Genomic DNA, 13344 nt, shown 5'->3' on the forward strand with positions numbered 1-13344 from the left:
ATATGTATATAATTACAGATTAAAGTTTAAAAAAGTGTGAGCTCTCAGTCTCATTGGTACCTTTGCCTTGTATTCTCTTACCAGGTTTGCCACAAGTTATTAATCACTCACATTGCAAACTGACAACCACATATATTTACAACACTGCACTACTGTATTAGAACTGAGTGCACACATGAGACACAAAGCTCTTTACCTTCGCTTTTAACATTGCTAGTCTGTAAATCTGTAGGATGGCCTTGAAGCGAAAGACGAGGTTGCTGTAAGCGGCTAATCATAGGCTGGGGTGATACTCTGCTATATTCCAGGCTTCGAGCAGGTGATCGAGAACGAGGAGAATTCCTGGGAGACTGCTTTGGTGAAGGCCATGGCGAGTTGCGTGGCGATGGTGAGAACTTGGTAACAGCGGGGTGCATTGCATGGTGTGTACTGTCTTCTTCATCCTCTAAACTCTGTGCATCAAGTTCTTGATCACTAAACGTGCCTCTCCTGGTAGAATTGCAAGAGGAACCAGAACTACGTCGAGAAGTAGTTGCTGCATACTCCTGCCGCAGACCTGACAAAAGAAAGAACAGTTTACATATTACCTTAGAGTAAAAATGGCTAATACCATATTGATGGTTTACACAAATGCCTACACCAAGTTCAAAGTTATTTAGCAAATTCTAGCTCCTCTTATTTGAGGATTCCATTTCATCCCAGATCAGCATTAACAAAGTTATCTGAACTAAGGAGCTGACCTCAGTCCCTTTCCTGTGACAGGGTCCTCAAAACCACTTTTTTTTACCCCACAATGTGGACTACATCTTATGTTTTGTGGCTCACCTCCCCTTCCCTTGTGTCTCATAACACTGCAGCAACTACAGAGCTTTCTTACCTAGAAAAATCGTATTAGGAGAGCATTAAATGCAACTCTTACAGCATTATTAAGCAACTGGTAAACCACCAGCAAGTGAACCACAAAGCAGTTGAGAACTGTTCTGGTGGATTGATATCCATGATAATTAGCAGTTTTGGCAATCTCCACAGAACCCAAAATGAAACCAACAAACTGAAAAAGGGCTACATCACAACTCAGGGAGCGTGCATGACTATTTTCCCAATCTGTACCTGTTGTGAGAACAAATGTCAGAGATTATTCTTTCCAGGCTTTAAGCACTGAGTTCATCAAGACAGTGTTTGTCCCCTAGAGAAGGGACTTGGGATAACAGGAGACCAACTAACTTTCTTTTTTTGCCTCTCCTATCCTCCAGTATTTCTTCTGCTTCTTACCTCTAAATCAAGCTCTTCACAACAACTTTACCCTCCCCTAACCAGAAAACAAAAGGGTCAGCCAGTCACATTACAAAAAAAGCCAGAGTATAGAACTGCACACGAACTGTACTAATTTTCCATCACTATCCCATTCAAGAACTTAAGAGTGCAAGGCCTAATGCACAAGTTTGGAAGACCATTTCAAAACTGGTTTTCCCATGTAGTAATTTGCTGCTCTCATTTTGCTATTAGGGACATCTATTTGACAAGCAATTCCTGCTCCTCTTACCATCTTTTCACCTGCTGATGCATAAAAAAAGTTTTAAAAGTCTGCAGCTGAAGTTTAAAAGAGTTATGTAATCAAAAACCACCTGCCTTTCAGTGCAGAAAGTACTTACTTTCCTCCTGCATCCGTGCTAAAATTTGCACATCTGTAACATCATTTAGCTTGTAATTTGATCCAATAGAATCTTCATCCATTTCTGAAGCACTTAATTCACTATCTATAGAGGACTGTGGGCTTAGTGGAGGATTTCTATCTGCTGCACATTTAAAATGACCTGTAAAAGAATAAAGAAAAGAAAACCCACAGAATACTCTGCAGTGTATTACAATATCTCTGTAGCTACTAGTGTATCAGCAGTACTGTGCCTACTAGTGGGTAAAACGCTGGATGTCCCGCTATCAAGCAAAAGAGCTTATTCACTAAACAAATTCCAATAGCGAATAAGGCTTTTTTTCCCAAAACAGAAACACAGTGAGGGGAATTAACCATTGAAAATCATTTTCAAACACTGTGGTGGATTTTCCACAAGATTCGATGTTTTTCTAAAAGCAACAAGGAGTCCTGTGGCACCTTATAGACTAACGGAGGTATTGGAGCATAAGCTTTCGTGGGCAAAGACCCACTCCGTCAGATGCACATGCTCCAATACCTCCGTCAGATGCACATGCTCTGTCAGATGCTTACGCTCCAATACCTCCGTTAGTCTATAAGGAGCCACAGGACCCTTTGTCGCTTTTGCAGATCCAGACTAAAATGGCTGCCCCTGATACTTTCTAAAAGATGTGCTCTACTCTAAGCAAATTATTTTGGTGAAGGCCTCTGGCCTGTGTTATATAACAGATCACACTACATGATTAACAGGGGATCCTTGCTGGCTGTAGCCTCTGAATTTATAAACTTCCTGGCATTTAATACTTATATAACTTAGGTACAAAAAATCTTTTTTTGTATATACTGTTCCTTTTCAGCAACCCACAGCTTTCGTTTAAAGCTGTTTTATTAACATTTGCAGAATTATACAAGCTGCTAGAAAGTCTTTCACATTTCTAATGCCTTCCCCATCCTCTAAGTGATCTGCTGATGCTCCCAAGAGACTGAAGCTTTCCCCATTATGTCTGCTGATATCCCAGCGAAACCGACAGTCAAAAAGTCAAAGATAAAAGTAAAATACATGGCCAAATGTTATTGTATGTGTCACTGCAAAGTTTCAACACATCCTGTTCATTCATTCATTCACACACGCCCTACTTTTCACCTCAATTACATGGTTGTTGGTACCACAAGATCATCTGCACTGATGCTAGCTGTATGAGTGCAGATAAGACTTAAGTTATAATTTACATTCCAAAAGCCTGCATCAAACCTTTTAATAAATGTAGTTTTTCTTTCATCCTTATAATCAAGTTACATGGAACCTTTGTCCATGTTACATATACTCGACTAGTACAGACCCTGAGGGAAGCAGCATTAATATACCTTATGCCAAAATAAACTGGTCAAATTATTTTCCTACACGCTTAGTTTCTTACATATGATGCAGGCTTTCTACTGGAACTCCAGATGTTACTATAGTATTTTTTTAATACACTTAAGATTTAACTCCTTGCCAGTCTAACCCACAACTCAAGAGCACATGACATTTTTAGAACTGTAGCTTACCTGAGCCACCAGGAAATATGAGCTGTTTTGCTAATGGAGGTTTCACTGGTGTTGAGGAAGGCGAGTTGAAACCACTGCTGTAAGGGCTACCAGCATTTGGACTATATGAGCTTGTGTAACTGACCGCATTGAAAGGATTACTATATAAACTCTGTCTCTTGAGGGCTGTATGAAAAAGGGAAAAAGACACACTGAAGGAATTGGTAAAGATCAACATGACTATTTAAAATCAGTAAACATGGTAGTAAAGTGGCAGTTTAGATAAGCCTTTTTATTTAAAACAAATGCCTATGTTAGGCTCCAGACACATACAATCATAAACAAAAAAAGACAGTACAATAACCCTAACATTTCCCTCCACCCAACACAATAAGACTGAATTCCCACCACTTATCTCTTCTTCTAAAGACTAGTACTGGTGTGTCCAACCCATGGCTCTTGAGCCGCATGCAGCACTTTGATTAAAGAAATGCAGCTCCTGCTGGTTGAGAGCCACACGCTTGGGCTGCTCATGGCTGGCCACTCTGAGCACGCATCCCAGCGCCTTGAAAGAGGTGTGGTGGCGGCTCCAGGATCCAGGCATTAGGTTAGAGCAGGGGGGAAGGGCTCTGGGGGAGGGGATGAGGATTGGCTTACAGCAGGGAGGCTGAGGTTGCCTGACTCTGGGGAAGAGGAGGAGATTGGGTTAAAGTGGCGGGAGGAGGGAGGAGGCTGCAGCACCTTAAACTCAAAGTCATCATGGATGCAGAATAAGGCAGCCAACATAGATGTCATATTTAAATTCCAGGGCAAAAAAGAAAGAATCATGTACATGGTTTACACTGTGTTTCTTTAAAGAAAATTCAAAGGGTATTGTTTGCCAGGCTGAAGCAATTAGACTTTATTAGTTTTTGTCTGAAATGTCCTGTAATGTTATTTTTATCACTGCCTTGTCAGGCAGCTTGCATGTTCTTATGATCCTAGGAGCTATGCTGGCAGGAGCTTAGTGCTTCTGGTAGGTTCAACCAAGCCGGAAAGGAGTTTTCCCTCCTTGGGCTCTATAAAATCCAGATTCCTGAGGAGACTGGGTTGGCAGTTTTCCTGTACCATCCTGGAGGAGAGTCATTCCGTTGTTGAAGACTGTGGTGAAGGCCCAGTCCAGTGACAGACCTGACCCGACTCCGCTGCTGCCCACAGGGTGCTTTGGCCCACAGATGTAGCAATAGCTCAGCGAGCCTCAGCTACCTGCTTCTCCCCACACCACTGGGATTGTGACCACAGAGCTTCTTCCATCGTTCTTCGCCTGTTGTGGCGAAGGCCCTTCAAAGCACCCAGAAGTGCTCTGCCTGCAATCCACAAACTGTACGTTGGTCCAGTGCAAAGGCAGGGACTATGCAGTGAACTGAACTGTTTGCCATACCACTGCTAACACCGGAACATCAGGACCCCTCAGTGTTCCTCCCCTGAAAGCTAGCACTAGCTAAAGGGTTGAAGGTCCTGAGCTTCAAGCTGCCTCTGACAAACTGAGGGTACGTCTAGACTACATGCCTCTGTCGCCAGAGGCATGTAGATTAGGCTACCAGACATAGGAAAATGAAGCGGCGATTTAAATAATCGCCGCTTCATTTAAATTTACATGGCTGCCGCGCTGAGCCGACAAACAGCTGATCAGCTGTTTGTCGGCTCAGCGCGGCAGCCATGTAAATTTAAATGAAGCGGCGATTATTTAAATCGCCGCTTCATTTTCCTATGTCTGGTAGCCTAACCTACATGCCTCTGGCGACAGAGGCATGTAGACTAGACGTACCCTGAGTATAAGGTTCTGCCGTTTGTTATATCTATCCTGTCTTCTATTATATCAGAGGGTGTTTTATCAGTTCATTGTTTGTAATCCATTGTTTTAACTTACCTGTTATCTGTTGTACTTTACAATATATACTGTTAAATTTGAACACTATACGTGTCTGTTTATTCGGACTCGAGCTGAGAAATCCACCGGTGACAGATACGGTGGTTTCCAGGTCGGACCATCTTCTGGGACAAAGGCATTTAACATCGTTTAAGATCAGGCCCATTAAATTTAGTTTACTAGTGCACCTTTGCTGGTAATACGCCGAAGGCCCTGCCCCTTGCCGGTCAGCCCACAGCCACCTGAAATCTATGAAGTGGCCCCCCCTTCCAAAATTATTGCCCACCCCTGTAATACAGTCTTTACTTACATAGTCACATACTAGTCTTTCCACAGGACCACTCATTCAGTATAGTGGTAGTAGTAGTCATCCCCCCCAAAACTTTCCAGGGTCACAGCCTCTTTTATCACTGTCCACACTCCTGGGCCACAGCTCCCGGAATAGAGGGTTTTGGACAGGGGTAAGGAGACTGGGTCAGCAGCTGGGGCCAGGGCTGGAAACAGAATTGAGTAGCACTCCCTGTCCACTCTCTAGGTGGACTGGCTTGGACAACAGTGCTCTCTCCGCCACCCCCTCAAAATGGTCCTCAGTACCTTCTTAGGTGGATGCACTCCACACTTTAAGGAACTCTGGTGTACAGGATGAACCTACTCTGGAGAGGACTCAGGGTTGCACAGTGAAGGCAACTTGTCCCTAGAGCCCCTTGCTTCATTTGTTGTAGAAGCTGAAAGGTGACACATGAATGAAGTAGGAGATTGCAGAAAGATAAAAGATGATCTCATGGTTAAAGTAGCTGACTGCCACCAGGGAAGTCTGAATTCTATTGTTATCTCTGCCAAACTTCCCAGGCCAGGGTTGGGCACAATCTGGCCTGTCAAGCCATTTGATCTGGCCCCATGACCCGCCTTAGTGGGAGGGAGGGAGGGAGGGGAGGAGACGCGAGACACTTTGTGTGCTCCTCCACGCTCAGGCCCGGATTGCCCTCCCGCCATACTTTGCGTGCTCCTCCACCCCCAGATCCTGACACACACACACACGCCAAGGGTGCATGGTGCATAGATGGAGCAGCCAGCTGCTCAAAATGGCTGGTGGTTCCCTTGACAACCATATGACCCTGGCACTGGGGGAAAGAGGAGAGGCGATTTTGCACACTTCTCTGACCCCCGGCCAATCATTGTAGCTGGGGCCAGGGAAGCATGCAAACTCTCTTGCCCCCTGCCAGAATCACACAATGCCTAGAGGGAACTGCCACCCATTTTGAACAGCTGGCAGCTCCATCTATGCCCCTGCCAAAGGTGGTGACCTTTGGCAGGGAGTGAAAAACTCTGCACACTCCCCTGCCCCCAAGGTGCAATGACTGGCACAAAATCTCCTCTCCTCCATCACCAGGGGTTCAAAACAGCTGGCAGTTCCCTGTAGGCACTGTGTGACGGGTGGGGGCAAGACACTTTGCATACTCCACAACCCAATTGGCCTGGCAGCAAGGGAGCATGCACAATGTCAATCCCCACCCCCCGTGACGCACGACCCTAAGCAGCATAGGGAGGGAACCTTTGTGGTTGGCGCTGCTGCAGGAGGGAGCCTGCCTCAGAAACCCTGTTGGACTGCTGGCTAGGAGCCACCTAAGGTAAGAGACTCTCAGCCAGAGCCTGCCTCCAACATCTCAGCCCCTGCCACTTCCTAACTCTCTGCCTCAGACCGTTACTTCCTTCCACACTAGGTCACCATCTATAGGGGTAAACTGAGGCTGTCCATGGTATTCTGCTAAGAACTCTTTCATATCCTAAATTTGAGGCCTGGGAACTCACAGAACAAGCAGCTACCATGACCCTGGTTGCCCTGGCAACCACATTCCAAGAGGGCCTCACTCCAATAAAACCCTGGCTGGTACCAAAACAAACTTCACAGAAGTCGTTCTCACTGTCTCCTTTAATTCTAGATAATGAACTAGGATCCCAAGGACCACACCAACGTGAGGCAGTAATCATTCTACAGTAGATGCATCATAATTTCAGCAAACAAAGTTGCCATCAACATGTCTTCTGTTTATGTTAACTTATTTAGCTTGTTAGGAATAACTACCTGCTTTATTGATAAGATGTTTAATTGGCAATGGGCAGAGATGCTGTGTAACCTTCGTAGTTTATTGGCTTATGTGCTCATTAAGTCTTGCCAGCAGGACCTATGAAATTGCTTCCACTCCACCCACCTGCTGCCTCTATAATTCATTGTAATGTTTTGATTAACTAGTGCTCTCCAGGTTAACCTCTGGTTGGTACTCCATCAGCACTGGTGCATAATACATCTTCTGCTTGTTTTCACCTGCATCCAGAGTGTCCAGAATTATTCCCTACACAATCCAAGTACTCTGCTCACTTCCCCAGATCACAATTCCCTCCCAAACCCTGCACCTCCTGCTACAACCCTCCCCCCAGGTTAAAATTCACTCCTGCACTCCTATTCCTTTCCAGACCCAGCACCCTAATCCCCTGCCCCAGGTCACAATCCCCTACTTCACCTAAACTCCCTCTCAGACCCCACACCCTCTCCTGCACCCCAAGCTCCCTTCTACACCCCGACTCCCTCCCAAACCCTGCACCTCTTCCATAAAGAAGTGTGGCCCTTGACCACTTTCCAAAAATCTTAGAGTGGCCCCCGATCAAAAATTATTGTCCACCCCTGTCCTAGACAATACTTAATAAGTCACACAAAACATTTTACCAGTGTGAACTTCAAGGTCCTGGTGCATGACTTCAGATTCTGAGGTCTCCTTTACAGAAGTGCTGAGCACTCAAAGCTACAATTGACTTGAAGCCTTGAGAACTGTGATTTGAACATATAAAGTGCTCCTTAACACTAAGTACTCCGGTTAAAGTCTGGCAAAGTTATAAGCAACTGAAGAGAGGTTTTTTTTTTTAATAACAGGAAGTGTCTGGTTACCTTAATACATCATAATTTATCAAGGATGAATGATGCTGGTCTACATGAATTTTCAGAATATTCCACAGAACAACGTATAGTCTCTCCCGACTTCTGCTTCCCCAAGAAAAAGCCTGCATTTGGAAACTTTCATAATCTAATGTACAGTAACTACTTTTGACAAATATCACTACAACTGATAGGAATTTAATAATTTTTGCCAGAAGGGAGACTAACGGGACTTTTTCAAATATGTTAGCAGTTCATGCCTAAGCTATTTTTATTAATGGATCAGTTTTCAGAATCATGGCCAATCTTTTTTAAATCCAAAACTTTTTAATATAATGAAAATCACAGCTGGCAAATTTATTCTGGCAGCTTCAATAGTAATTCAAACTGACCAGAAATAAAATTTGTCAGTAAGTATAAAGTGGACCTAATGTATAGTTCAATGCTTAACTCAAAAATGGATTTTCCATTTTATGAGTGGTGTGATAATAGTTCTTGCTATGCATGTATTCACAGTTATTTGTGATATATAAGAAATTACACGAATAATACTTTTTGCACCAAATGTTTAAGCATAGATAATATATCCAGCACTGTACTAAACAGACTGCCCCCAAAGATTTCACAATGAAAGCGCAATTTAAATTATGGTTGTCTTGTGACAATGGACACATCAACTCTCTTTCCAGAGGATGCTGAAGGCTAAGTCTATAACAGGGTTCAAAAAAGAGCTAGATAAATTGCTACAAGATAGATGCATCAATGGCTACTAGCCAGAATGAGCAGGGGTTTGCCAGAAGCTAGGAATGCGTGACAGGGGATGGATCACTTGAACATTACCTGTTCTGTTCATTTCCTCTGGCCCCTGACCCGTCTGAAGACAGAATACTGGGTTAGATGGACCTTTGGTCTGACCCAGTATGGCCGTTCCTATGTTCCCAAATCCTTTTTGTTGTGGGACTTTTTTTAAAAACAAAAGACAGGCAAGTAACAGGTTTTTATAAATGCCAGTATTCTGTTATCAGTCACAGTCTCAAGTTTCTTTTTAATTGATTCAGTTTTACTTCCCAGTTTTACAGGCTCAGGAAATCACTTAGCCTTAAATTAATCCCACCTGACTGTTTTGGTTTATGTGCATATGATGCAAGGACATCTGGATATCCTTACCATGCTACTCACACGACTCATTTTTATGAGCAAAATAATGATAGAACATTCAACAGAATTATTTCAAGAAAGACGAAGCCAATGACACTCATGCACTGCAGTCACATGGAAACGCAATAGCGAAACAACCTTGAAACATACACCACTTGCTACTGGCTAGCCATTTTTAATTTAATAATCACAAGATGTTTAATATATAATATAGGGATAGATTTTCACATTATATGATATAGATGGGATTCATAGCACTGCCTACTATAGTTGCTTAACACTTCCTATTATAAAACCTTTTTCAGTTGCTTATCACTCTCTCAAATCAACTGTTTGGACAGAAGTTGTCCATGCTAAGTATATGTAATGATGCATTATGATAGTCTTTAATTGCATGTGCCCAAGGGGGCTAAATTAAAGTTCCACAAGCAACCTTAATTATGGCATTTCTTAACTTCTGAATTCTTGATTTTGCAACTTCATAATGTGTTCTATAAACATAGAAAATTGCACAGAAGCTAGGTTTTTCTTAAAAGCAAAATAATTGTTAATATTTCCATCTGGTGGCATCATATTGACCCCTGCCTAGATCAGCAGCAAGATTAGAACCCTGGTTCCACCATACACAACATTGTTTATTGGACTAGAAGCAAATGACACACAATGTGCCCGTTCCTTTCACAGGTATTTGCTAACAGCAGAGGCATGGTGAGATTCAGCAATCTTGGATTCCATTCCAGGATCTGGAGGAGTTTTCCCTACTGGGCAGAGGCTCTTCTGTCCCATTACTTGCAATCCATCTCTGACCCAGTTCTGTCTTTCCATCACAACTAGGTCATTGTCACACTTCCTTGCCAAGTCTCATACTCCACTCTTCATTAGGGATGTTAGCAATATACAATTTGGACCCTCCCTTGTCAGGAACCTGACCCATCCTGAATTGGGGGATTTGCCTCCCAACATGACCAGTGCTATCTTGCTGCACCCCCAACTAGGGCTCCAGCCTACCCCTGTTGCTGTCTGCCCAGCCATGGTTGCCGCTGGGGTCAGAGCTTCAAAGCCAGAGATAGATCACCTGGGTTTCCGCCGGGGCTGGAGCTCTGCAGCCAGAGACAGAGCTTTGACACTGCTGGAGCTCCACGGCTGCCACTGCCAGAGCTCCAAGGCCTGGGGCAAGAGCTCCGCAGCTACCACTGCCATCCCCGAGCTCTACAGCCAGGGTGAGAGTTCTGTGGCTGCCACTGCCAGGCCCCGCTACCACCTGTCCGCAGGAGCCAAAACTCCCTGCTGCACCGTGTGCCCGTCTGCGCCCTGCCCCCATGGCTCCCAGCTGAGTCTCTGCACCCCCTCAACAAGCTGTGGGACAGAAGTGATCTCGCTATACCTGGGCTTTGTGGTCCAACAACATCTGGATGTTACCGGACCAGAGAGTCCCAGTTAAGGAGGTCCAACCTGTAACCATTTAAATGATTAACCAATAAGCCTAGACTTACTGGTTAATCCAAATGACTACAAGCAATGCCCCCACTTGCTGCCTCTGTATCAGAGGCAGCAAGGTGGGGGAGGCAGTACGCAGTGCCAGTGGGGAGCCAGCTTAAAAGTTCCCATGCTAATTCCTGTGGAGCCACCTGTCCCCCACCACTGCCTCTGATAGAGTGGCAGACAGGAGGCAGGAGCAGCCTCTCTCCACTGCAAGGTTAGCCCCACCCCTGACAGGGGCTGTTGCCATCCCATGCTGCTGCCTCTCTAACAGAGGCAGCAATGTGGGGTGGCAGGCAGGAGCTGGTCAGCATGGGGAGCTGATTTTTATACTAGCTCCCCTCACAGACCAGTTCTGCCTGCCACCCCTCACTGCTACCTCTGATACAGAGGCAACAGAGCAGAGTGGCAGAGGGTCCGGGAGCACACTGGCTGCTGGCCCCACCCCAGGGGGAGTATTTTAGTAGCCATGTAACCACTAAAAATTGTTGCAACTACATGATTACTAAAATAAACTGCATCTAATACCCCTACTCTTCAGCCCAGTCTCCTGAGTCAACCAAGCCAAGTCTCCCCCTTCGGGCTCTCTTAGTCCCAAGTTTACCTTTCTGTCCTAATTCTATCTCACCAGTTTCCTTGCTCAGCCAGTTCCAATTGCCTCATCTAGTTTCTTGTCCTATCTCCCCTCTCCTCAGCTCTCAGTCCTAGTCTCTCTGCCCAGACCACTGATCTAATCTTAGTCATCCCAAACTCCTTGTTCTAATGTCCTTGCCAAGCCCAGCCCAGTTCCTCCACTGCATCTCAGCTCCTTGTCACATCTGTCTCCCCTTTCCTCCACTGATTCCTTATCACAGCTCCTTGTAAAACAGGAGTAAGGAACCTTTTTTGTATTGGGGGCTGCTAACACACAGAAAAAAAAAAATCAGTCGGGGACCGCACACAAGGAGCAAAAAAACCCAATCAACCCCTCACTGACATGGAGAAAGACATTCCCCTTGCACACCTGAGCCTAGGGGGGCTTGGGTAGTCTATTTTGTGTGTTCCAGTCCCAAGAGGGGTAGTGGAGCGAGGGAAGGGCTGGAGCACCAGAGCAAACTCCCCAATGCTGGGCAGGGAGCCCCAAGCCTCAGGGACCAGATCCAGGCAAGCTGGGGGTCGCATGTGGTCCCTGGGCCTTAGGTTCCTCACCTCTGTTGTAAAACCCATCTCTTCCCTTCCACTGGCTCCTAATCAGAGTCCCACTGTCCCAGGCAACATTCCTGTCCACACCAGCTTCCAGAATTCTCTTTCCCAGCCCAGCCTCCCAGTCCTTTTGTCCAGTCAATCCCAGTTTCTCTCCCTCAATTTCCCATCCAGTCCCAGCCTTAGACAGCTTGTCCCAACCTATTCCTTTCTGTCTCCCTAGTTCGGCTTTTGTCCCCCTTTGCATTCAAACCAACTTCCTCCATGTTGCCGAAGCACCAGCTAGGAATGTAAGCAGCTAGTTGAGTCACTACTTGACTACTGGTTCCCTCAGCACCATCTCCGCAGTGCAGGGAGAGAAGGGAAGGGGATGCAGAGGTGAAGCGGTCCAGGAACACTCAGTCCTGGCTCGCACTGGGTCCTAGGCCTACCTCCACTGTAGCTCTGCATTTTAAATGTAGTAAGAGTCTGGTGGCTCTTACTACATTTAAAATGCAGAGGCACAGTGGTTTGGGACTCGGTGTGAACTGAACTTGCTCAGTCCCAGCTTGCACTGGGTCTGGGACCTGCCTGCATGCCTGGCTCCTATTACATTTAAACTGCAGAGCCACAGCGAGGCTTATCAACTAATTATGTAGTCAATACAAATTGTATTGATCACATGGTCAGTCATTTACCTGCTTCTTAACATCCTCAGTGCCAACAAGGTGTGAGGGAGGGGGGAGAGAAGGGGTCTCTGAGCACACAGAAGATAAAGGCTTCCTACTGTCAGTACCAGTGACAGCCACAGTCCAGCCCAGAATTGCTGTGAAGTGGCTGAAGAGGCTAGAGAGCAGGTTAGATAGAATCTATCAGGGATGGTCTAGACAAGGGCCCATTTTTTTTGTGGTCCACAGTACGGTTTAGGTTTACGCGGGACTCCACACACAGCCCATGGATGCAATCCTTTGAACATAGCTTCCACTGGGAACATGCTCTACAACAGCAAGGCGTCTCCTAGTCGGGGTGAGCATTGAAAGACGCAAGCGGATGGGCTGGCTGGAACACACAGGTATGGGTGTCGGCATTTCTAGTCCCCAGAGAGGAGGTGCTGGGAGCGCCGGGGCATTGTGAGAAGTGCTTTGTATTTATGTCCATCAGTGTGAAAGAAGCTATTTGCATGTATATTTGCATGTATATGCAACCACACTTAAGTTGTGGCTCTCGGCATGTGCTGAGAGTATCACTGTGGCCCCCACAGCTCCCAACATTGAGTAGCCCTGGTCTAGACAGTGCTTGGTCCTGCTATGAGGGCAGGGGACTGTACTCCATGACCTCTCAAAGTCCCTTCCATTTCCAATATTCTAATATTCTAAGATTGTCTAGAAACTTTAGATAACACGATCTCACAAATCTACCTTAAGACAATAGTTGAAAAAACAGACAAATCAGATCGTTCCAGATAAAGGGTATGAAAGGGTAACAGGCAATAGCCAAGGAGAAAGCTTTGTAGATCTCAGAGCAGGAGAG

At 45.5% G+C, this 13344-nt stretch overlaps 1 protein-coding gene across 5 annotated transcripts in view; it reads right to left on the reverse strand.

The window, feature by feature from the left end:
• Nucleotides 1-13344, reverse strand: part of SLAIN2 (SLAIN motif family member 2) — a 71199-nt gene that overhangs the window by 35551 nt on the left and 22304 nt on the right. For all 5 annotated transcript variants that reach the window (XM_075930458.1, XM_075930457.1, XM_075930460.1 and 2 more), the window contains exons 3-5: nucleotides 3200-3364; nucleotides 1653-1814; nucleotides 197-556 (exon numbers count right to left, since the gene is read on the reverse strand). In XM_075930458.1, the coding sequence (XP_075786573.1) occupies nucleotides 197-556; nucleotides 1653-1814; nucleotides 3200-3364 (687 nt within the window). The remainder of the gene's footprint in view (nucleotides 1-196; nucleotides 557-1652; nucleotides 1815-3199; nucleotides 3365-13344) is intronic.

The sequence above is a fragment of the Pelodiscus sinensis genome, chromosome 5 (genome assembly GCF_049634645.1).
Source record: "Pelodiscus sinensis isolate JC-2024 chromosome 5, ASM4963464v1, whole genome shotgun sequence".
In the NCBI taxonomy this organism is placed as follows: domain Eukaryota; kingdom Metazoa; phylum Chordata; order Testudines; family Trionychidae; genus Pelodiscus; species Pelodiscus sinensis.